The following is a 26,665-nucleotide window of genomic DNA, read 5'->3' on the forward strand; positions in this document are numbered from 1 at the left end:
CGTTTCTTCCCTAGGCGCGCTCAAATTTCAGAAATCGCGAAATTGGCGGAAAAGTGGTTTTTGCGGCCAAAATTAATATATTTTGTTTTCAGGCAAACAAAATTTTTTTTCGGGAAAAGAACTTCGAAACAATTGTTCTGGATGTAATGCCTAGACCTACAGCAAATTTAATCAAAATCGGCAATTGTGACCCGGACTTCGTGTTCGATCTTATCTGGACACACCCAACTACCGCGAAAATGTCCAAGCTAACAACGCCTGCGGAGCTGCGATTGACGTCTTGCAAATAAAATATCCAAGTGACTCACCGAGCGAGAAGGGGATGACGTGCTCGGGCCTCGTTGTTAGCGCTGAGCCGTCGGCCGGAAGGAAGCGGGTCGGATCGAACGTGGCAGGCTCCTCCCACAGCTTGGGGTCCATGTGCACAGCCCACAGGTTCGGCATCACCGTTGTCCCCTCGGGGATCAGGACGCCGTCCACTACCACGTCCTCCGCAGCACTTGCAAGGATTGGTTGGAGAACACACGTTACATCGCAGCAACGTAACCAATGACTGCGGGCTCTCTGAAAACCGAAAACACTACGTCACCATTTCCTGTGCATCACTATAATCCATCTCCCAAGCTGGTTGCAGCACTGTGGAAGCTACGAGGCTGCTTAGTAAATACGAAGAGCGAACACCTTTCACGATGTATTCATCCGCGCCGCGTCGTCTGCTCGGCGTCCCTATAGCGTCTTCGCTAACGCCTTGAGCAAGTAGAGCGAGCGACCAACGCTCTCAGCGTCAACGTTTCTAGAACCATGTCAGTTTCGCAGCTCCGCTCGCGTGCCGGCACAGGCGGCCGACGCGTGAACTTACGGCGCTGCTGCTCCATTTTGCTTCATTTGGCGTGGCCCCCGGGATCGGATACGGCAACGCACCATTGCTCTCAATGGCGCGTTGGCGAAGCTAATCGCGGAGGCGACGCACCTGCCGCTGTGATCTCGGACGCGTGAGGAGTAGCCGCTTGCGACGCGTTGCGCGTTTCTCTGTGCTCGCTTGCTCCGTACTCCGTGCGTGACTGTTTGCGAACGGTGATCGTTTGGGAAGCAGTTCTTTCGATTTAGCACGCGTGAAATGGACAAAGCTGAAGAATGTCATCTTGATGCGCGTGTTGCACGAGCGGCTCGGAAACGAACACTGGTCATCACTTCTGCGAATCAGGGCAGTGACTTGCAAGAAATATCTTCTGAACGCCAATCCCACCAGAATCGTGAACACTGACTTCGCTACAAGTCGCCTAACCGAGCTCAGGGAATAAAACCAGATACCTTTATCAACCATACTTCGCGCTGTACGCCTTTCTCAAGAAATCAGGATTAATTCGCCCGAAAATTAACAACGGTCCTCTGTTTTAGGACTTGCTGAGTCTGACAAAGCTAACTACATGAGCCAGTGTCATTTTTGCCTCCGCAGAAAAAATGCCACCGCCGTAGTCGTGATCAATCCCGCAACCTTCGGATTAGCAACCGAGCACCGTAACCACTGTTCCACCGCGGCGGCTAAACACAGGTTGACGGCAATGGAACGTTCGTGCGAGAGGACAGCTATACGTGTGAGATTGTAGTACTGTTATAGGTTGCATTTGATGATCTTTTGATGTTCTTGGAGCTTAGCTTGTGAAATAATCGCTTTTTAAAACAGTCGAGGTTATTGGAAAAGTTTAAATCTCGGCTGTCACGGCCGTAGAAAGCTGCAGCGACGATAGGTCACATATATAGGTGTTGTAGCAGACGACGCATGAGGCATGATGAAAGATGGAACTGCAGCGCCGCTAGTTCTTGCGTCGGCCGTCGCGTCCACTTCGGAGAGCAAGCGTCTATGGGGAGCTGCGAAACTGACCTGGTTCTAGAAACGTTGCTCAGCGTTGGGTAGCAACGGTAGCGCCGGAACAAAAAAGAAAGCAACAACATGGCGTCGCCCGTCGAAGCTGATTCTTTGCGCCTCGAAATTATGAAGTCGCCGTTGTGAGCTGTGCGGCCCGTAATTTCTAAGCCGACGTTTATGCAGTCACGTGCCAAACAAGCGCCCTTCTCCAATTATAATGCACTTACAAACAGAACTATATTTCGTTGCGCACCCGTGCTGTTTGCTTACGTATCTTCTACCCAGCTGCAACCAGCTTGTGAGACAGAGTGTAGAAGTATGGAGCATCGTGCTGCGACTCTGGGAAATTGGCGTGACGTTTAACATAGCAGCGCTCCCAGACGAAATGCCTGCGGACTGTTTTCAACCGGTAGTTTCGTTAGAGAATGCAACATTTCATTCTGTATAGTATTCCGCTGTAGGCAAAAGCATAGCGGAATACCGGATAGCATGTGCCATAGCTGGTGCCACGTTCAGTGGCGCCAGCTGTGGAGGATAAAAGAAAAGTAGCAAACTCGTTATCCAGGTCCACTGAGATCCCGGAAGCGGCCATCGCCACTCGCTAAGCCTACAGCATACATTATTTCAGTATGGCTCTCGAAAAATGCGCCGAATCGACACGAATACTGTGCTGTCGAAGCTTATGGACAAGAATCTAGAGCAAATGCAAGCATCAGTTTGGAGCTAACAAGCTACAGAGCGCACGACGGCCACTTGATAGATTCGAGGTGGACGCGCCAACCGCTTTCGGTGGTGCGACCTTTTCTTTAGGTGTTTTTAGGCGTATCAAGCGTTTCCGGTAAGCCGCGCGCATGCGCAGTTCACACCCGCAATTCCGCTATACGCAAAAGCAATATTGTATAGCGGAATACCAGACAGATTAAAACGTTCTAATACAAGGCGTCGCCACAGTAAGCTGTCAAAACCTGACGGGTCGCCTCCGCGACAATTCTGTACCCATTCGCGGCTGATCAATTCTGAGAGGGTAGGAAGAAAAAAAAAAAACGTTCGTGCACTTCGATTAAGCAGCACGTTAAAAAACGATACATCTATTCGCTTTTTCAGCACTACTGCGTCCCCCATTATGCACTGTGAAGTCCCACGTTTAAATGAATTTGTTGTACATGTTGTATGCGTAGACCCATGAGTAAGGCGGCTTTATGGTGAGTAGGCTAACAGCTGTTTCATCATCGTAGATACCTTTGTACTAAAAGGTGGGCATCTCATAGTGCTTTCTTTGTAACACCGGAAAAGCCTCGAAAAGAGGCACCACTAGAAAACGATGTTCTGTTAACACTGCTGCCCTGTAGCTAATCAAGGACTTACTGCATAGAGGTGAAGACCCTCCCAGATGTTCTTAGACACACAGACGGACTTCTGTATCTCTACCGTTTCTAGGTCTTTGGCACTTGTCGGTTTATCATTGCAAATAAAACTGGTTCAAGAGCACAGAGAGAGAGTGAAATATTACGACTGATGAAAAATTCGGGGTGTGTCACTTAAGTACAACCAAACATTTAGAAGAAGTGGTGAACTCCAACTTAACGAAACCAACGATATATGACTTGCCGTCATGTGGCGTTCGTTGGGGTATTCTTAATTAGTTAATTAACTGAGATTAAGTCGGCAAGCTTTTTAATATTCACTTTAGGGCTGATTGTGTTTCTTTACGTTGTAGAAGGCATTCCAAAAAGGACCGATTTATTTCTTGGGGCAACGTACATGCTGAGTGGTGATATTTTACGCTATTTAAAGAAATCCCGCGAAGTACGAAATAAAACCACGTGATCACGCTCCTGTACTGCAGCGCTCTCAAACGCAGTACAACCGGCGCGCGGACGGCACCAAAGTGAGCGGCCGTGGCTCTAGGCACTGGCTTCCCTGTGTGCCATCATTGTTGACGTTGTTTCGATTGAAGCATGGTTGAGAGCGCTGCAGTACGGTAGCGCCTTATCATTATCAGCCTGTCAACTGGAGGACGAAGGTACTCTAACTGAACGCCTCTCCCGGTGGTCTCCAGTTTATCTGTGCGCAGTCACGTGGTTTTAATTTTCGGCGGGCTTTCTTTAAACACCGGAAAAATTCAGCGCGCAGCATGTACGCTGCCAAGAAAAATTAGTCCGGTCATTTTGGATGGTCTCTACAACTTAAAGGCGTATTGACACGATTTTGAGACATCGCAAAAGGGACTTTTTTCGTTTCCTTGGTATGCAGTGTCAACGCTGTCCACACACCGGAGTTGGTGAACACGTATAAAATATATTAATTTGACTTTCAAGTTTTCGTCGCTGAGCATCTGCAAGCCAGCCCCACTGCAATGGACATTATCCCGACGAGTCCAGACACATCCCCTGAGTTTGCGAGTTCTGCGTGCTGCATGCAGCCTAAATCGTAGAAATCACTGTCACGGTCACTGGGCGACAATTCACTCATCGTTGTTTATGTGCAACAAGAGCAGATAACGGATTTGTCGCTAGTACGTCACGGGTTTCTGTATTCCCGTGGCGTCACACTGCTATGAAACGTCACTGAGAAGCCGCCCCCTCGATATCGGAACCAAAAGTGTATTTTTAAGGTAGCGGTAATTAAAGTATAGACTATAAGAAAAAAGCGAGTATTTCTGCTACACAACAATAATCGTCATCTGGCTTGCTCGCGTTTCCTTTTTTGAAAACCCGGCTCTCGTCACTTTCCTATCAAGAATGCTATGTCACGCTGATAACGCGCGCGCCGTTCGTGACCGGCAAGTGCCGGGACCGCGGTGATAACGCAAGGAAAGTACGCGAGGTGGATGACGATTATTGTTGTGTAGCAGAAATACTACGCAAATACTCGATTTTTTCTTAGACTCTATACGATGCATTCCCAGGCACCACAATACTCGTTCTAGGTTTCTCGACACCAGAATTTTTATTTAGAGCAACTATCCGAAATTTTAAAAAAATCTTGTTAGTACTCCTTTAACGAAACGCACTCGGCCCAAAAGTGCATAATAACAATTTTGCCAATTTTCTCTAAGTTAATTAACTAATTAAGAATACCCTAATGGGTGCCACATGACGGCAAACAACATATTGTAGCTTAGAATAACAGAGAGCTGAGCTAGTTGGTAAGTATTCATTCTAAAAAGACAGGGCGTGCAAACAAGGACACAAGAAAGAAGTCAGGACACCACAAACGCCGACCAAGCAAATAGCAATTAAAGAAGCCAAAGAGGCAGGATTGTTCAGATAAGTAGGAGAACACGGAAAAGGGCTCAGAGTACTAGAAATGAAGCTTAGAATAACAGAGAGCTGAGCTAGTTGGTAAGTATTCATTCTAAAAAGACAGGGCGTGCAAACAAGGACACAAGAAAGAAGTCAGGACACCACAAACGCCGACCAAGCAAATAGCAATTAAAGAAGCCAAAGAGGCAGGATTGTTCAGATAAGTAGGAGAACACGGAAAAGGGCTCAGAGTACTAGAAATGAAGCTTAGAATAACAGAGAGCTGAGCTAGTTGGTAAGTATTCATTCTAAAAAGACAGGGCGTGCAAACAAGGACACAAGAAAGAAGTCAGGACACCACAAACGCCGACCAAGCAAATAGCAATTAAAGAAGCCAAAGAGGCAGGATTGTTCAGATAAGTAGGAGAACACGGAAAAGGGCTCAGAGTACTAGAAATGAAGCTTAGAATAACAGAGAGCTGAGCTAGTTGGTAAGTATTCATTCTAAAAAGACAGGGCGTGCAAACAAGGACACAAGAAAGAAGTCAGGACACCACAAACGCCGACCAAGCAAATAGCAATTAAAGAAGCCAAAGAGGCAGGATTGTTCAGATAAGTAGGAGCCCTTTTCCGTGTTCTCCTACTTATCTGAACAATCCTGCCTCTTTGGCTTCTTTAATTGCTATTTGCTTGGTCGGCGTTTGTGGTGTCCTGACTTCTTTCTTGTGTCCTTGTTTGCACGCCCTGTCTTTTTAGAATGAATACTTACCAACTAGCTCAGCTCTCTGTTATTCTAAGCTTCATTTCTAGTACTCTGAGCCCTTTTCCGTGTTCTCCTACTTATCTGAACAATCCTGCCTCTTTGGCTTCTTTAATTGCTATTTGCTTGGTCGGCGTTTGTGGTGTCCTGACTTCTTTCTTGTGTCCTTGTTTGCACGCCCTGTCTTTTTAGAATGAATACTTACCAACTAGCTCAGCTCTCTGTTATTCTAAGCTTCATTTCTAGTACTCTGAGCCCTTTTCCGTGTTCTCCTACTTATCTGAACAATCCTGCCTCTTTGGCTTCTTTAATTGCTATTTGCTTGGTCGGCGTTTGTGGTGTCCTGACTTCTTTCTTGTGTCCTTGTTTGCACGCCCTGTCTTTTTAGAATGAATACTTACCAACTAGCTCAGCTCCCTGTTATTCTAAGCTTCATTTCTAGTACTCTGAGCCCTTTTCCGTGTTCTCCTACTTATCTGAACAATCCTGCCTCTTTGGCTTCTTTAATTGCTATTTGCTTGGTCGGCGTTTGTGGTGTCCTGACTTCTTTCTTGTGTCCTTGTTTGCACGCCCTGTCTTTTTAGAATGAATACTTACCAACTAGCTCAGCTCTCTGTTATTCTAAGCTTCATTTCTAGTACTCTGAGCCCTTTTCCGTGTTCTCCTACTTATCTGAACAATCCTGCCTCTTTGGCTTCTTTAATTGCTATTTGCTTGGTCGGCGTTTGTGGTGTCCTGACTTCTTTCTTGTGTCCTTGTTTGCACGCCCTGTCTTTTTAGAATGAATACTTACCAACTAGCTCAGCTCTCTGTTATTCTAAGCTTCATTTCTAGTACTCTGAGCCCTTTTCCGTGTTCTCCTACTTATCTGAACAATCCTGCCTCTTTGGCTTCTTTAATTGCTATTTGCTTGGTCGGCGTTTGTGGTGTCCTGACTTCTTTCTTGTGTCCTTGTTTGCACGCCCTGTCTTTTTAGAACATATTGTAGGTTTTATTCAGTTGCGGTTCACCACTTTTTTAAAATATTTTGGTTCTAGTTACCGTTCTAAAACATTCTATTCAGCCATTTGTGATGATATAACATTATGGTTGTGTTCAAGTTTACTAAGGAGAATATGAATCTCAAATGTAAGCATTTCAGTGTCATAATGGGCACGAGGGGTCAGAACGTTGAATACTCTTGCGTCACGTATACAATACAGTATTAGCAGAATATGCAGTATTAGCTGTTATATGTGCAGCGCCATAAAGAGTGCAAATATTATTGTTTAATAAATGCAAAGCATTTCTTAGCGAACCTCAGGCACTTTGGCTGTTTCTATCTATCTATCTATCTATCTATCTATCTATCTATCTATCTATCTATCTATCTATCTATCTATCTATCTATCTATCTATCTATCTATCTATTAAATGCGAAGCATTTCTTAGCGAACCTCTGGCACTTTGAGCGTTTCTATCTACGTATCTATCTATCTATCTATCTATCTATCTATCTATCTATCTATCTATCTATCTATCTATCTATCTAGCCGCCTAAGTCTGGGTGCTCTCATGATCGCCTCCCCAGGCAGCACACAAGCTCGGGCCGATATTGGTTTTACGGCGGCTGTGCGCGGCCCCACCTCGGGCCAGCATTACCAGCCTGGCGCCGACATCGGCGGAGCCGGTGACTTCTGCCGGCAAAATTGGCCCGATTTTGCCGCCTTTCAGCCGAGGTTGGTCTTTCACCGGCAATATTGGGCCGAGTTATCCGGCCTTCTGCCGTCTTCCCGCCGATATCGGCTTAGCCGGTTTCTTTCAGCGGCAACATTGGGCCGAGTATGCCGGCGTTTTGCTGTTCTTCCGCCGATATCGGCTTAGCCGATGGCTTTAACCGGCAACATTGGGCCGTGTTAGCCGCCGTTTTGCCGTGCTTTCGCCGATATCGGCTTAGCCGATGGCTTTCACCGGCAACATTGGGCCGAGCATGCCGTCATTCTGCCGTGCTTCAGCTGACATCGGCGGAGCCGATGGGTTATCGACGATGTTGGAACTTTCTTGTCTCCCTTCAGACAGTTATACATGCCCTGTTGAGAACGTCCTCCTGCGTCGCGGCGCTCCAAAAGTCCTCGTCACCGACAGAGGTACGGCTTTTACGGCAGAGCTAACGCAAACCATCTTCAAAATAGAGCCACACAAGTCACCGACCGACATCACCCGAAGGCGAATGGCCTCACCGAGCGGCTAAATGAAGCCCTCGCCGACATGCTGGCAATGTACTGCACGTACGTCGAACACATGACATGGGACGCCATATCTTCCGCACATAACCTGAAGTTAACACGGCAGTGTAAGAAATGGCGCACATATGACGCCGTTCAATCTAGTTGACGGAAGCCCCTCAACGATGCTGGACGCCGTGTTGCCGGCCGTCAGTGACGAGAATAACCTCGACGTTGCGCTCTACCTTCAGCCCGCCGAAGAAACACGGCATCTCGCCCGCCTAGGATACAATCGTAATGCAATAGAGCATTAGGCGCTTGAATATTTGTAGCTTAAGCTGTAGAATACCGCTACATGGATTGCTGCACTAGCACAAATAACAAAGTTCAAATATTGTACCGTGCTAATGCCGCACGTACGACTCGGGGCGCGAAGTATCGCCGACTGAACAGCTTGCATTATCTTATTAGTTTCTGCTATGACAATGACTAACAACTATCACTAGCACAGTTACTTTTCTACCAAAAAAGATGGTCTTTAGAAGAAAAACTGACTGAAAATAGATGGCCACTTCGTTGACCAGTTGTTCAACGCTATCAAAAATGTTGAAACGTTATAACACATACCATTAACTTCATGGGCCAAATTCGAAGTACTTCTGTTTTGTAAATGTTTTTGCCACTGGTCGGCCGACTTCACTGATGTATCCAGCATCAAAATTCACCCAAACATTCCCGCACGAATGCTTTTAGCGGAAGAAGTTTTATGTGAATACTAATTCTGTGCATAAATCGAACCTGTCATCATATTTATAGCGCTATATCCTTTCAGCCGCTGAATGTCTGGCGCGAGCGCTCATATACTACACGGACAGTTTCCGATCTCTGTGTTTACACGTATTTACTCACGTGCGTGTCTGGGTCAAGCGTAACAAGCGCATTTGCTTCAGTGATGTCACATAATTTTACTTTATGAAAATAGTAAAAAGCTCAGCAAGGCGTGTTGCTGAGCTAGTTGGTTCATTACTTGAGAAAAATAGGTATGGTGCAAAAAAGACCGGGCGAAGTGAAGACACGTTTTTTGGCGTTTGAATGTTTACAAATCAACTAGCCCGCTGACCATCTTTAACGAACTGACAAACAAGTGTTTGCCACGTGTTTGTCAGTTCGCATTTGCACTTCGTTGCCGTCCATTTTGTGACATACATATCTTTTTCAAGTAAAAATCTCGCTCAACGATTGCTTCCCACGTGCTTTCAGAAACAGTCGTATAAAATTATTATGGCACGTGAAATACGATGAGAAATGCGGCTCCAACGTGGTGTACGCAAAGTTTTCATGTAGCGACATGTGGCAACAAGTGATGCATTGAAAATTCGACGAACGCCTTTCTCAAACGGCATGCCCATAGACATGCTGGGGGGATCGCACACCATTGTGGTAGGCTGAGCCATGCTTTCAAGAAGGGAGAATTCGCATTTTTTTTTCGTCTCCTTCAACCTCTACCCCCACCCCTCCCTCCCTTCCCCTCGTTCAGCGTCACTGTCGCGAAACTCGCTTGAACAGGCAGGGTAGGGTAGCCGTCCAGACGGAGGGACAATCGTAGCTGCGGGAGCAGGTTTTTTTCACTCCGACCAGCAGAATTCTTCAAGAAGTGCGGTGTGTGGACATGTGTGGTGGAAAGTCAAAATCGTGCACGAGACGGATACGCGGCAGGATTCCGGCATTGTTTTCGGCAGAGATCACCGCAGCGAGAAACCAGTGGCCCCCTGCGGCCATGTTGAACTCGCTCACCTCATATAAGGCCACCACGCGTTTACTACTGTTACGTGTCATCAGATTTTTGTTCTCTTCTTCTCGCGTATTCTCTATTGACCATCGTGTTTTGTGTAATCTGATATGGTGCGCTTGCATTTTTTATTCGCTCGTGTTTTAGCGATCCAACGGGCACACGTGAGTGGTTTTTATGCACGATTCCTCTCTGTTACAATCTTACCTTTAGATTAGGAATGCGTGCGTGTCTATCTTGTTTAGATGTAGAGTTCATGGGATCTTGTGGTACCGCTCGCAATGTTTCTCGCGTCGTGTGCAGCAGTTTATCCATCTTTTTGGCCCTAAAGTTATCACTGAAAAATTGCAATTCCCGCTTAAAGGATAACGCTAATTTAATTGCCAGTCATGTGTTGCGAATGCCTACCGTTCCTTGGTGAACTTAATAAACGTGGGGGGGGGGGGGTGCCCCTCTGCTCGTAATTAGCTCACGCGTGTACACAATCTTCTAGTCTAGTTCTCGCTTTTTCGGCAAGCCGCCTAACATTATCTTTCTTTTCTTCGGGTCCGTGTTTAATCCTACTTTAATGCTGCCTTCGTTTACATCTCCAGAATTTTTTTCGTGATTCGGCACCGTCGTTACTGAAAAGCGCGATATCGTCCGCAAAACGCAAGTAGCTAAGGTATTCTTCGTTAATCCTTATTCCTATTTTTGTCCGTTTTAGTTCTTTCAATATTTATAGTGAATGTGCCGCGCATAACGTTGAAGAGATTGTAACTCTTCGCATAGGCGTGCGCACAGTGGGGCAGGGGGGCGGCCGGCCCACGTAGTCACCTAAGAAGAGGTGGGCGCAAGGTCTGCCAAACACATTGACTTAATAGGGAGGGGGGGGGCGATGAACCTTCGCCCCCCCACCCCCTCTGAAGGGGAACCCTGCTCACGCCTATGATTTTGCGCCTGATCCCATTCTCGATTAGGATTGTCCTGCTTTTTTTGAGGAATACGGTGGCTGTGGGGTTGTTTTAGATGTTGGCTACGGTATCTATAGATGTTTAGATATTCCTTTATGGCATAATTATTCCGGAACTGCTGGCGTGTGTTGATATCTGTGAATAAATTTGTGTTTATCACCTTGCAAATGTGTCGCTCCTTAACTTCTCAGACAGTTGGTGCAGCAGGCCTTTCATCAATTTAGTTTTGTTAGAGACAATATTGACTTTCGTTCTCGGCCTTGCACGGTTCGACAGAATTGTGGGTCTTAATCGCACACTAAGACATCAGTGGAGCAGTCGTTCTAATTAGGAAGCATTTTTCGAATATGGCACCAATGGTAGTCGATGAATGTCGTTGGGCCGCGAATAGTCTGTTTTAGCGCTGCTGACTTACAGTACAGTAACCACAGTAATACCGAACTGCCGTGGTCGGCACGCAGCCATGTTAGTTGATAACACATGTATCAGCCTGCCTGATCAGGTTACTTTACGCATCGAGCAACTACCGCCGGTGTCTCCATATAAACTAGCTATGTGCCGACCACGACGGTACAGTACTACTGTACTTAACGCACGGTAAGCCACCACTGCTAAAACATAATAACGGGTGTAAACGGTCACGCCGGCGGCTACCCGACGTCGGCGGGGCCGACGCCGCGCCAGCATCGGCTAGCATACATAGGCCCAATGACGGCTTGCCATCATCGGCTGAATAACGGCAGGCCCGTCTCGGACCGACGCTGGCTAGCCCACGTCGGCCCGAAGCCGGCAAGCCCGCATTGGCCCAAAGGCGGCTAGCCGACGTCGGGCCGATGCGGGTGAAAGTAGCGCGAGCGTGATTTGCCGACGTGGGGCCAATATTGCTGCCGTCATTGGCCGACGTTGGGCCGAGATCGGTCCAATGGCGGCGTGCTGCCTGGGTCCTTAACTTGGTGTAGACCAAAATTTGCATGGGAGGGTAAGAGGATTTGACGAATACGACTGCCGGGTCGTGACGAATAACGTTAAAATCCTGTCGCATACGTCGTCAAACCCTTTCCACTAGACACGTGTGGCACATAACCGTTTACCACGGGCCGCGGTGTACGGGTATGCGCCACAGGTGATTGACAGTTTATATCTACCCAGGAACGGCGAGAACAGACATTGGTAACTTAAATGCTAGAGCGTTAAGGAAAACGAACATCGGCAGCGTTGACTCAACGAATGGAAAGAACAAAAATTAGGATCCCAGCAGGAATCGAACCCAAGCATTCTGCATGGCAATCAGGTATTCTACCACTGAGCCACGCCAAGTCTATAAACTGGTTTGGAAAAACAGCCTACGCAGGCGTACCAACGGTGCAACGTCACCTGTGGTTGTGGTGCTGGCTATCTAATTTTACAAGACAGCAATAAACACTACATGATACTCCTACGATGTGTACTCCTACGATACAGGCGTCATATCAGATGAACGTCTGTAGTTCCAGTGTTGGCTCCTCTTTTATAGCAGTCTAATAAACATTACATTTGTATTTCTATGATTCAGGAAGCTATATTGAAGCATTGCTCGACCCAGGAGGAATACATTAACGAAAGGTACATATGATATCCACGTCACCGCACCGTAAAGTGCACTTCGTCCACCAGAACGACGCAGTGTCCTCTTCATTTCTTAGGAGGCTGGGCGATGGCCTCATGCTGACCGAGGATTATGCCAGATTAATTGACAGCCGCTTTGAAGACTAGGCTACGTAGGCCACATACGCCCAGGTAGTCTACGAATACGACAAACACTATCCACTGAAGTTGGTCTACGTAGGACTATCCAGGCCTACCAGCCTCGACGGCCTATACCTCACCAACACGAAGCGTGGCTTCAGGTTCGGACATGTCGCCGGCTCTGTCGACAGATAATTTGTCGACGAAATGATCGAGGCATCCACGAATTCCAACAGCTCTACAATACCACATACTTCACTACACATGGACCCCTCGTCACCACGAACACGACCGGATCCTATAACAAATCATGACCAGCTGCTGGTGCTCACTGATCATGGTGATGATGCCCTTGTTCAAGAACTGTCAAGAACTTCTTGCACACATGCACACGGGTTCGTGAAACGTGCGTACGTTCTCGGGACACGTATAAGCACTACTTATCAGCTTACCGCTTCTGGTTTTGGTAATACCCACGTTGCCATTGGCAGCGTTACCGAACCGTATGTGTTATGGTTATATAACACATATGCGGTTCTTCAGCATATGTGTGCGTATACAATATATACAAATCTTTAGCGTCATTTTGTAACGTGTCGCTCAGTAAAAAAAGTTATGCCACAGTCACCTACCCGCCACATGCTTCGCATAACATCGACTCCCACGGTACGTGAGATCTGCCTAAATTTCTATCTATCTATCTATCTATCTATCTATCTATCTATCTATCTATCTATCTATCTATCTATCTATCTATCTATCTATCTATCTATCTATCTATCTATCTATCTATCTATCTATCTATCTATCTATCTATCTAGCCGCCTACGTCTGGGCGTTCTCCTGGTCGTCTCCATAAATTGTAGTATACCAAAATTGGCACAGCAGGGGATCAGTGTATGACGAAAAAGACTGACTGGTCATGACATGGATAACGCAAAACGCCTGTCGCGTACGTCATCAAATCTTTTCTGTCAGTCACGTGTGGCACATACCCACATACCGCAGTTCATGATATGCGGGTATTTGCCACAGGTGTTTCACAGCCTTAATCAACACAGTAACCGCGAACAAACACATAGAAACGCTAGGGAAGTGAGGGAGCCGAAGGCAGAATTCCCCTGGATGACGCTCGACTGCCATCCATATGTCCACGTGGTCCGCCAGAATGACGCAGCGTTCTCTTCATTTCTTATGAGGCTAGAAGATGGCCTCATGCTGACCAAGTATGACGTCAGATTGATTGAGAACCGCTTTGTGACACGCGAGGAAGATGCTGCTAAGTGCCCTGACGGCATACGGCTATACTACAGCAATGCGGACGTCGACCGCTATAACGCACGGTGCCTCGACCCTGCGGACAATCTGTTATGTCATCCCGTATGCGATAACATAGCTGGCTATAAGAACGAGCAGGTACACAGGGATGCCCTGACGAAGGTGGGAAAGATGAACGCAAGCGACATGGGTGGACTGCCGGCATCAATTTGCCTGATCATCGGCAAGTCGTACATGATCACGGCCAACATTGACCTAAGCTACAGCCTCGTTAATGGAGACATGGGTACCTCGTGGTACATCGAGCGTGACGAACACGGCAACCTCGTGCGACTGTGACTTGAATTCCCAACGTCCACGGTAGGCGTTGTCGTCCCAGCTAGGACGAAGCACATCACTGCCACACAACCCTCGATAGAATTGAAATGGGTACCCCTGGTAATGCGAGCCACCACAACCGCGATATTATACCAAAAAAGTACCTCGTGTAAGAGGACGCAGTTTCCCCTTGTGCAAACACAAGCCTTAACTATATAGTGGCCTCAAAGGGCCTAGGTAGTCTCATGCGCCTAGGTAGTCTACTGATATTATAAGCACCAACCACTGAAGTTGGTCTACGTAGCACTTTCCAGGGCTACACACCTCGACGGCCTGTACCTCACCAAAAGGTGAATTCAGGTTGTGATATGTCGCCGGCTCTATCCACAGACAGTCTGCCGATGACATGACCCGGCTAGCAAACAGGCCTCTGGAAATTGTCTTGGACCGGACTATAACCTTCATTCGATGCTACAACCACAAGAATCATCTCAGGCTCGCCGCTCTCTTCGTACAGTCTGTGCACGCGCACGTGCACGACCTCGAAAAAGACGCTCTGCTCATAGAAACTGGCCTGTTAGCACTTTCTGAAACCTGGAGCGATGAGCCAACTGTGTCGTCCACAGCCAGCGGCTTCATTGCAGGTGCGGAGGCGTGGGCACATATAAGAACACGGCGATGCACAACTTCACTGCCAGACACAGAACACTCTCATGACTGACCGTCGGTGGCGTCGCGGTGTCTATGAGGATGGACGGCGATGCGTTCTCACAGTATTGGGGCACCTGCATCCTTCCCAGAAACGGCCTCCCCGCCACGGGAAGCGCCCCACAAAACGAAGAGCATCGTACGAGCTCGGTTGGGTAGCAGAGATATTAGATGGCAGAGAGACGTCAAAGATGGCATCATCTTCATAATGGGCCACTTTGACATGGTTTGGTATGCTGCGGTGCCGACCGGTCGTATGTTTTGACAAGAGCCATTAAGTCGCCGTAAACCCTTTCCTACCCTTCTGGGGAGAGGCGGATGAACTTGCTCGAGTATGCTGTTCTCCCGGCTGACCCCACAAGAGTGTAAGTGACCGCAGGAACTTTGCTACATGAACGAGTGCAACGATCCCTCGGCGACAGTGTTATTTGCTGGTGCCATGGTAGGTGGTGTCGGTTGTGTGATTGGTTGCACTCAAGAAGGAGGAGCCAGCCTGAGGGGTTATAACGACGGTGCTGAGTGAGACAAGAGGCTCTGAGCCCGGGGTTAAAGGCTCATCCAGTTCGCTCATCGCTAAACTCTTACCTTTTCACTATGTAAATAGGTGTACAAAAGGTGCAAGTAAACTTGTATGTTTTCGTCTCCCCAACTTGCAAGCATCAGTTCCTCAACCCGAAGACTCAATCACGCTACCAAATGGAGTCCGGGTACGACGCAACCCTGACGTCGCAACAACTGGTTGCCGCGGTGGGATGGAGCTAAAACCCCGGGCGCAACAACACACACATACAAGCAACGGAATCGGCGAGGTCTACGTTGCACACATCAATTACAATAACAAAGACATTCCGCTCGCCGCCATCTAACTGAGAAGTCTCAAGAGCCCCTTCCACACATAAACACAGGTTCGTAAAACGTGCATGCGTTCTCCGTATTAACGGACAGTCTCTCGGCGGAGGAAATTCTTCAGATTGCTTTCAGCAGCGATGTTGAAAGAAACCATCTTGACGAGGATTTTTCACTTGACGAAGAAGACTGTGAAAACACAGAGTGTGACAGCAGGCGTCATCTTTGAATCGCACAGCGCGCCACCTATAGTTCGTAGGCATTGCGAATATGTGGTAGCAAACTTGAAATTGTGATTTCGATTAGGCACGAACAAATTATCAGAACCAAAATCACAGAACGATTATTGTCAGCACATGGTTTTATTTCAACGCACGCGCAAATCATTGTTTGACAGGTAACCAAAAAGAGTATCGTATAATATTCAATATCAGAATCAATGCTACTGTAGAAATATGCTACACTGCCAACGGGTTTGAGCCTTTTAGGGAGTTTTGTGCGCGCTGAGCAGCGTACATCCTAAAGGTACTACGCAAAACCCCCTTCAAAAGGAGGTTTTATTTACATGCTTTTTTAAGGGAGTGATTAGATGGAACTAACAGAGTCTTTAGGAGGTACTTTTGGTGTTTCTATTTGACTCATTTTGGGGGCTTGAACGGGGCGCATTTCGAGTTTTTCTGCTAATTTTGAGAACTTTTAAAACATCCGTTTATACGCGGCCCTAGGACGGTTACGAAGAAAAAATTATTTCAGGCACTACACTAGCGTTTTACATTTTTTCTTACTATTCATCACCTGAACATATTAGACAACGCACATCAGTATATTAAAGCACAAACGTGACATTTGCATACAAGTACGCCCGACACAGGAACCGAAACTCGCGACCACACGCACCGCAAGCAAATACCAGAACCATTACACTACAGCTCCACCACTTGCTTGCGTGCTTTTTTCGTGGATTGTTTGACAGGTAACCAAAAAGAGTATCGTAAAATATTCAATATCAGAATCAATGCTACTGTAGAAATATGCTACACTGCCAACGGGTTTGAGCCTTTTAGGGAGTTTTGGGCGCGCTGCGCAGCGTACATCCTAAAGGTACTACGCAAAACCCCCTTCAAAAGGAGGTTTTATTTACATGCTTTTTTAAGGGAGTGATTAGATGGAACTAACAGAGTCTTTAGGAGGTACTTTTGGTGTTTCTATTTGACTCATTTTGGGGGCTTGAACGGGGCGCATTTCGAGTTTTTCTGCTAATTTTGAGAACTTATAGAACATCCTTTTATACGCGGCCCTCGGACGGTTACGAAGAAAAAATTATTTCAGGCACTACACTAGCGTTTTACATTTTTTCTTACTATTCATCACCTGAACATATTAGACAACGCACATCAGTGTATTAAAGCATAAACGTGACATTTGCATACAAGTACGCCCGACACAGGAACCGAAACTCGCGACCGCACGCACCGCAAGCAAATACCAGAACCATTACACTACAGCTCCACCACTTGCTTGCGTGCTTTTTTCGTGGATTTATATATGTACCAATGTATGTACAAAGCGGCTGGTAACCCGCCGTCGGAACTCCGAAGTTCTGTTCCTGTGCCATCGGAGTGTGCTTGAGGGGCACCTTCGGCTCCGAATTCGTCGGTTCGTCCTGTCGTGTCGTTAGAAAAATGATAAACGTTTTCCCTCTTGAGTGCTTCTTCATATATTGACAATGCTGTGCTCGCCTGAAATTCGTCAATACCAGCGCGACTAAAGTATATTCAGATGGCCAAACGTATGTGCACTCCATGAGCGTAAGCTGCGGAGCAACTTTCGTTATTTCTGCCGCAGCGAGCTGAACGCGTCCATAGGCGGCAGCGTGACCTGAGCACTTCGGAGACCACCTGCGTTCGCATATGAAAGTTACTCACGCAGATGTAAGAGTTACAAGGACATTGTAACGTGCCTACATAAGTGCACTTAATGCGCCCGTACTGCCGCGAGCTGCACTCAGCGGCAGCAGCGCCTTCTGAGCAGCTCACTAACCATCTATTTCCGCAGTTAGCGCTTATTCGAAATACACGGTTCATGGCGGCATACAGTGATTCTCTGTAACTCATATTCAGTATTTAGTTGCTTTACACTCGGAGACTACCTACTTTCCTACTAAATATTCTTTATTTTTAAGCATCACGCCACTACATTAATGCATTGCCTAACGAATGCCTAAAGCGTGCACCAAGGTCAAACACAGCCTCCCCAAACTTACCTGTGACAGCTCTTTCACAAAATAAAAAAAAGTTAACGTACTTGCACTTCTCTCTTGTGAACGTTCAAGTGTACTTGCGCCCCTGTTGCACAGACGATGCAGTACGCATTGAAAAAATATGTATTACTGTCTTCTTCAATGCAACAGTTATTCTTGACAAAATAATGGTTTTCCTTTAATTGCTAGTATGGCATTTTCACGGCAGCAGACAGGTGGACTTGTTTGCAATTGAGAATTTCACACTCATAACACAGAAACACGAGGACCGTAGCAAATATGCAAAAACTGGAAAAACTCTATCATATGTGCACTCCCTCGTCCACCTTTATATGACGTTAAATTTTATTTATACAACAGATACATTCAAATATGCTAATACTAATGAAAGATCACAGTCTAGGTTAGAACACTGTGATTACTTTCTGCCTAACTATCTGTTGCCTATCTTTCTTCTACAATGTGTCATCATGCGTGAATCATGTGTTACTTGTTTGGTAATAAAACACAAGCAGTTTCATTGAACAGGCAGTGTTTCAGGCAGTCTTCCATTTGCATGCACGACAAGTAGTCATACTTGAATTGATACAAGAACCAGTGGCTGCAATATTGTATTGGAATCAAAACAGTAGCAGTTCTCGTGCCAATGTAAGGATAGATATATTCCCATCGTCACACACAGAACATACTCCTAATACTGAACACATGGAACAACATATGCAATACAGCCTAAGCACTATACATAATTCAGAGCACTAAAGCAACAAGAAAGCAGGGTGTAAAATCTCATCATAATGCACACCGACGTGTGCATTTCACCGTGCCAGTATCTAAGCACAATCCAAAGATATGAGATGCACAAGGAACTTGGTGTCATCCTACTAATGAAGGCAACTAAATTAGTACAGTAATGCTAGCATCACTTTTGAGAAAACTGAAACCGTGTAGACAGGCAGTTTTACAGTTTTTATTGCATAAGTTTGCCCTATGGCATCAAAACATGACTGTGCAGTTGAGTATCCCGCAGAAAAGTCCAAAATACACCTGTGGTGTGGACTGTAGGTTCACTTACCAAGATTCATAAAATCATTCAGCAATGCCCACAAAATGACAAGGTTGTCTTCATATATTGCTGTACATATTGGCTCACAGATATCTGAAAACCATCGTAAATTTCTGGAAGTGTGCTTGAGAACTTGTCGGCATAATCACATGACTACAATGTACCAGTACTTCTTTTATGCATAATTAGTACAGCTATGTTTCAATGTTTTCATGCCAGCTAGTGCCATCTGCAACTCAGTTCTGGATCTTTAATTCCTCACTTCATGGCTTATGCATATTTACCAATTGAAAATTATTCCAAGTGCCGCCATGGCTGCGAAATCACTTGGAATTTGGCAATCACATGTAGTGAGCAAAATTTTCCTATTAATAGTGACTGGTGGCGTTGCACATTGGATCGTAGGACTTGATATGCCATGAGGTTGAATAAAAATTGACCACACATGTTTATAGGCTGTAAGACAGTGAGGACTTAAGTTTATAGTTAAACAAAACGCGAAAACAAAACCACAACACATATTAACGAAGGGGATAGGACGACGCAATACTAACAACTGAAGTTGAACACCTGCTTGGCTTTTTTTAGTCATATTCATTATATTAATCAGAACTAACAGACAATAATTCCAAGGAAAGTATAGGGCGTGTTATTTGTAATAATTGGGATATAAATGTGAAGAAGGTAAAGATAACTTGCCGCCGCAGGGACCGAACCAGCGACCTTCGAATAACGCGTCCGATGCTCTACCACTCAGCTACGGCGGCGGTCATCCCCCCATCCACTTGATAGTGTATATATACGCATTTAAACCTAGGAGTCCGCGCCGATAGCAGCCATGGCGGCGAGTGTGGAACACTCTTTTTCTGCCTTTTGGCGTCACGTAGCACGTGAACTTTTTTACGTGCTGGCAGCTGACCAATAATCCCTCGCATACTACCTGAAAGCATCAAGTCTGCCAGACCGAGACCCTTGCTATGAATGAAGGAAAGTAGATGGTTTTTAAGGGCTCGTTATTTCTTGTTGAACACAATATTAATGAGAACAGCTGCCAGCTCGTAAAAAAAAATTGACATGCTACGTGACGCCAAAAGGAAGAAAAAGTGTGTTCCACACTCGCCGCCGTGGCTGCGACTGGCGCTGTTTAACACCCCTAGGTTTAGGTGCACATATATACCCCATAATGTGGACGGGGGAATGACCGCCACCGTAGCTCATTGGTAGAGCATGGGACGCGTTATTTGAAGGTCGCAGGTTCGGTCCCTGCCGGCGGCAAGTTACTTTTCGTCCACTTTACTTTCTCACATTTATATTCCAATTATTACAAATAACATCTCCTATATTTTCCTTGGCATTATTGTCTCTTAGTTGTCATTAATATTGTGTCTAACAAAGAAAAAAAACGAGCGCTTAAAAGCCATCTTTTTAACTCCATACATGTGAGACTGGAAAATTGTGCTTTTGAAATAGCACAAATAATTGTGCTTTTGAAATAGCACAAATATCAACTGCTCTGCATTACAATAGCAAGCGGGTGAAAATCGCCTGGTTGTTCACAACATGCAGGGAGAAAGAGCTGTAGTTCAAGCCTCAGGCCACACAGGAGCAGTAAATGCGCATTTTACCTGCCGTATCTTATATTTATTCACTGTTGTGGCACGTTGATTTTAACAAATCGTATGTGACCTGAATACACGCTTGTTCATCTCTGCAGGTGACTCTCGCTATGCCTGAGAGTCATGGCTACCCACCCTCCTGTCCGTGGCTGGCCTAGCTGAGCAGCAGTGCAGTGCAGCCCCCACTCATGCAAGACAAGTCATAGAGTGCATTTTTGGTGTTTTGAGCAGGACACAGCATATCTGGCCGGCATGGCATTGAGAGCAATAATAATGATGGTAGTGTTTGTGGAAGCCATAAGAGCCCATTAACATGCATTTGTGGATTATGAGTGTTTATTGATCACAATCATTTCTCCTAATGAAGTGCATTTTTTCTCAAAGTGTACTTTCGTTAGGAAAAACAGTTGTGTGCAACAAAAACACACATAATCCGCAAATGATTTGTGTTTTGTAGTCTGCAAAATTGCTCCTGCACACTGCAGGATGAGGTGGCTATGTTAGATAACTTTAGAGATATGAACGACAGCTGTTGTATTGTAACATAGGAAAACATGAGTGCACTCTAAGAAAAAGTGATGTTGTATTTGGGGAGTATTTCTGCCACACAACAATAATCGTAATCTTGCTTGCTCGTGTTTTTTTTTTGAAAACCCGGCTCTCGGCCCTTTGCTATCAAAAATGCCATGTCATTCTGATAACATGCGCGTCGTTTGGGACCGGGAAGGACCGTGGTGATAATGGGAGGAAAGTACGTGAGGTGGATGACGATTATAGTTGTGGGGCAGGAATACTTCCCAAATACTTGATTTTTTCTTAGAGTGTGACATAGTGAAGTCATTTTTGGTTGGCTTCTTGCACCTAGTGTAAAGTCGAAATAGAAGATACTTTATTGGCTTATGTCTCACTATTTGGCAAAAGTTTGTTGCCTTCAAAATGAACACCGTAGTTACACACTTATATCATAAAACATTTTTTCAAAGTCCTCATTGTTGGTGGCTCTATGTTCAGACTTTTTTCTTGATTTTTATTATTTTTTTCATAGTTGTCATCGGCATCTGAAAATACTACAGCAAGAGTTTTTAGCGCATATGAGCTGTCCATTTTTACACATAGCACGACGGTTGTAACAATCATCTGTATTTTTCTATGTTGCAGCAGTATCATGGGATCAGGTCCCCACTTTCATGTAATTGCACAGTGTATTTCGGACAACCACACAACGCCAACAAGTAGAGAGCGACTACCAGTGACTGTGTCCTGCTGTTCAAAGTGCACGTCAAGAAAAAGAATGCATTGTGATGGCTGGAGCAGTTTCAATTGCATGGTGAGAATCTGCACAGCTGTAGTTTAATTGTTGAGCAGTGCATCATTCAGCAGTTCTTTGCACTTGAAGATTCAAAATTAATTAAATTCTGCATTTAATATACCAAACCTTGACAATAATGTAGAGCACGCTGTAGTGGTAATGTGCAAATAATTAAGGCTACCTTGAATTTTTAACATGCACGTAAATCAAAGTACGTGCGTGTCTCTGCATTTGACTGCATTAGAAACAGTAGCCATGGTCGGCAACCAAAATCGTATTAAATGCGAAGCATTTCTTAGCGAACCTCTGGCACTTTGAGCGTTTCTATCTACGTATCTATCTATCTATCTATCTATCTATCTATCTAGCCGCCTACGTCTGGGTGCTCTCATGATCGCCTCCTTAACTTGGTGTAGACCAAAATTTGCATGGGAGGGTAAGAGGACTTGACGAATATGATTGCCGGGTCATGACATGAATAACGTTAAAATCCTGTCGCGTACGTCGTCAAACCCTTTCCACTAGACACGTGTGGCACATACCCATTTACCATGGGCCGAGGTGTACGGGTATGCGCCACAGGTGATTGACAGTTTATATCTACCCAGGAACGGCGAGAACAGACATTGGTTACTTAAATGCTAACGCGTTAAAGAAAACCAACATCGGCAGCGTTGACTTAACGAATGGAAAGAATGAAAATTAGGATCCCAGCAGGAATCGAACCTAAGCATTCTGCGTGGCAATCAGGTATTCTACCACAGAGCCACGCCAGGTCTATAAACTGGTTTGGAAAAACAGCCTGCGCAGGCGTAAAATCGGTGCAACGTCAATTGTGGTTGTGGTGCTGGCTATCTAATTTTACAGGAAAGCAATAAACACTACATGATACTCCTACGATATGTACTTTTACGATACAGGCGTCATATCAGATTAACGACTTAGTTTCAGTGTTGGCTCCGCTTTTATAGCAGCCTCATTACGTTTGTATTCCTATGATTCAGCAAGCTATGTTGAAGCATTGCTCGACCCCGGAGGAATGCATTAACGAAAGGTACATATGATATCCACATCACCGCACCGTAAAGTGCACTTAGTCCGCCAGAACGACGCAGTGTCCTCTTCATTTCTTACGAGGCTGGGCGATGGCCTCATGCTGACCGAGGATGATACCAGATTGATTGACAGCCGCTTTGTAGACTAGGCTACGTAGGCCGCACACGCCCAGGTAGTTTACGAATACGACAAACACCATCCCCTGATGTTGGTCTACCTAGCACTATCCAGGCCTACCAGCCTCGACGGCCTATACCTCACCAACACGACGGGTGGATTCAGGTTCCGACATGTCGCCGGCTCTGTCGACAGACAATTTGTCGACGAAATGACCGAGGCATCCGCAAATTCCAACAGCTCTACTATACCACATACTTCACTACACATGGACCCCCTGTCATCAGGGTCACGACCGGATCCTATAACAAGTCATGACCAGCTGCTTGTTTTCACTGATCACGGTGATTATGCCCTTCTTCAAGAACTGTGAAGAACTTCTTGCACACATGTACACGGGTTCGTGAAACGTGCGTGCGTTATCGGGATACGTATAAGCACTACATATCAGCTTACCGCTTCTGGTGTTGGTAATACCCACGTTGCATACCCAACCATAAAAAACTGGTTATGTAACACATATGCGGCTCTTCAACATATATATGTGTGCGTATAAAAATTATACAAATCTTTAGCGTCATTTTGTAACGTGTCGCTCAGTAAAAAAAGTTACGCCACAGTCCCCTACCCGCCGCATGCTTCGCATAACATCGACTCGCACGGTACGTGGGATCTGCCGAATTTTTTTTCATGTTTGGTAGTGCAAGAATGAAAACCATTGAAGCGGGTTTTTTGCACTTGGTCGTTATAATCATTCAGGATTCACGCATTAGTATAGCACGAATGCTTTTATGTATAAATAAACTCTGGAAAGTCCTTCTCTATGGATTCTTTAGATGCAAGAGGAGTGTCACTGTTCCTAATATATCCAACAGGCTTTAGCATCTGTGTAATGTTATCCCATTGCCTGTCTGTCCTCTTCAACAGTCAACCTCTTTACATGTACTGTGTAAGTGTTAATTTTTTTCATATAGTGTTTGCTGTCAAATGTTTCTTCATGATGTAATTGTATACTGTGCAAGTAGTTTATGATCTGTGCACCTTTGCTCATATTACTGCTCAAAGTATTTATTCCTTTTTCTAGGGTTACAATAGCATGCATATACTTATGCCGTTTGATGCCTATGTGCCATGGTTTTGCCAAAAAGGGCTGCTGGTGTGGTCTAATATTGAAAGCGGCGACTTCAAACAAATTTGAAGGCTGATAATCATTACTACTACTATATTCAGATAAGCTGTGAAAGCTCCATGAAAATGTATTTAAGATTCTGTAAACTGTGCCAGGTAAATGTTCCTCAATTCTTTTATTTTGGTCCATGTTTTATGCACCTGAAACGTAATTACTTTGTCGTGGCACATTATAAAATGCGATTCTGCACATTTGTGGTGATAAACATTGCAGCTGAGGCCAGTAGCAAGATATACAGGCAAGGCACTGAAGTATCACGTCACATGCCTTGCCCAGCAGTGCACTGAAATTTTTTTCAAGCGGAATGAGAGACTGCTATACAGCAGTCTCTCATTCGAAGGAAGTGGGCACATGTGCACAAGTTGAAACATTTTTGAGGAGTGTTTTCAGGAGAAGCAATAGGGTCTTGACACGTCAACAACAGCATTATTTGTACCGAGGAGCTTAGTAACAGCGAATTGTTTTATTTATGTATTGTCCAGAATTTGTCTTAGCTGCGCCAACTTTTCAGCCCACGCCACCTAACATGGCTTGTTATAGTGTTGTCAATGTGCCGACTATGTAAATAAACTGTGTCATCTTGCAAAATATACCAAAATGCGATTCATTGCGCTTTTCCTTGACATCGCATTGTCAGGGGCTCTTTTCTTATATATGGTCATGCGCTGCCACCCACGAAAATGTATAAAAATTACTTGTGAGTGGGCAGCAGCCGAAAATATGCATCAAATTGTTCCAAGAGGATTCGAGAAATGCAGAGTTGACACAAAAGAGTGGTGCGGGGTTTCTCTCGTAAGTTACTGTCTCGAAACCTCATGTGTTGAAGACTGAGTGTATCAGCATTGTTGTTTTGTACATACAGTTCATCCTATTAAGTACACCTCAATGTATGTATGTATGTATGTATGTATGTATGTATGTATGTATGTATGTATGTATGTATGTATGTATGTATGTATGTATGTATGTATGTATCTTTTAAACAAAAACTAACGTTTTTTTCTTTAGTGTAAGTTTTATAAGAAGTTTGCTATTTGTATTATAGCTCTCCTTTTCCTATCTCATTTCTATTTCTCAAGTATGTTTCCTACTGCACAAAAATGAATGTAACCTTACATAAAATTTGTGCATTCAAAAAAGATGTTTCATTTTACAACGTAGAGTTCTGAGCAAGAAGTTGGAATTTATGCACCCAACCAACAAAAATAAGTTTATAGGACAGCTCCTCCGTGTGACATTGATTCTACACACTGCGTTTGTTGAATATGTAAAATAGACTAGTCGACTTCAACCAGCATAACCAAGCTTTCGCCCATGGCTGTACATAATTTTACATATGTGCGTGGTATTTCTACGTATTGTCATACGTGTTGCCAATTACTATTAAGGGCACAAAACTAGTCAAGCTGGACACGCGGATTTTTGTCTGTCTACCTGTCATCTATATTGTAACTGCTGTTGATAAAGAATAAACTCCGGTTGAAAATTTTCATGTACTTACCAAGGGAAGAGTAGCCCTTAATGACGCAAATGAATTTGCCGTAATCTTTTCCCAGGCCTACTGTTTCACCCTCTCGTCAGAACTCGATAGCCTGCTGCAGTTCTTTTTAACCATTGACAGAGGCATTACACGGAGCTGCGCAACACGACAGAGACCCAGAGAGAAGACACAAGCACATCACTGTGTGTGTGTGTCTTTTCTCTCTGTCCCTGTCGTTTTGCGCTGCTTCGTGTAATGAATCCCACCCAACTAGCATGGAAACGTGTCCCGAAAAAGACAGTCATCTTGGCCGCAAGCAGTTTGCTCGCCGCGTGTCTCTTGATGTTCTTGAAGACACCGGGATGTCTGACCGGCGCTCGAATAGCCAGAGTCGTGAAAAGTAATGCCCATGTATGATAACTGGGTTTCGGGACTGGGCGCTCTTGCGACAGTAGTGGTTAGAGCAAAAAAAGATACTCTTATTTCTACAATCCGGGAGGGAGCACGGCGCAGCGTTTTTGGGTCTAAAGGGGAGTGAAAGAACAGAGCGGAATGACCACCTTCTCAAGAAAAGAATGCCAGCAACACATAACCTCAGGCCGTGCTATCTGTTTTTCCATTAAAAAAATTACAAAACAACGGTGGGTGCTTGGCCACGCTGCGAATCGAACCCAGAACCTCCCGCCTTGTAGTCGGATGCTTTACCAACTCGAGCACCGCTGCAGTGCTTCAGGAGAGAGCTGGCCACAGTAGCACTTACTTCATTGTATATATATTATCTTTCTCTCGAAAGACACCTAATGCAAAATGTCCGGGGAAATTCGATTAAAAATGCACAAAAAATTGGGACGTTTAGTGCATTCGCCTAAGGTGACTCTAAGG

The 26,665-nt window shown here is 45.3% G+C and overlaps 1 protein-coding gene across 1 annotated transcript in view; it reads right to left on the reverse strand.

Moving 5' to 3' along the window:
* Nucleotides 1-26,665, reverse strand: part of LOC119394015 (vitamin D 25-hydroxylase-like) — a 64,029-nt gene that overhangs the window by 21,744 nt on the left and 15,620 nt on the right. The window contains exon 3 of the mRNA XM_037661588.1: nucleotides 309-499. Within this exon, the coding sequence (XP_037517516.1) occupies nucleotides 309-499 (191 nt within the window). The remainder of the gene's footprint in view (nucleotides 1-308; nucleotides 500-26,665) is intronic.

This window comes from Rhipicephalus sanguineus, chromosome 1, assembly GCF_013339695.2.
Source record: "Rhipicephalus sanguineus isolate Rsan-2018 chromosome 1, BIME_Rsan_1.4, whole genome shotgun sequence".
Classification (NCBI taxonomy): domain Eukaryota; kingdom Metazoa; phylum Arthropoda; class Arachnida; order Ixodida; family Ixodidae; genus Rhipicephalus; species Rhipicephalus sanguineus.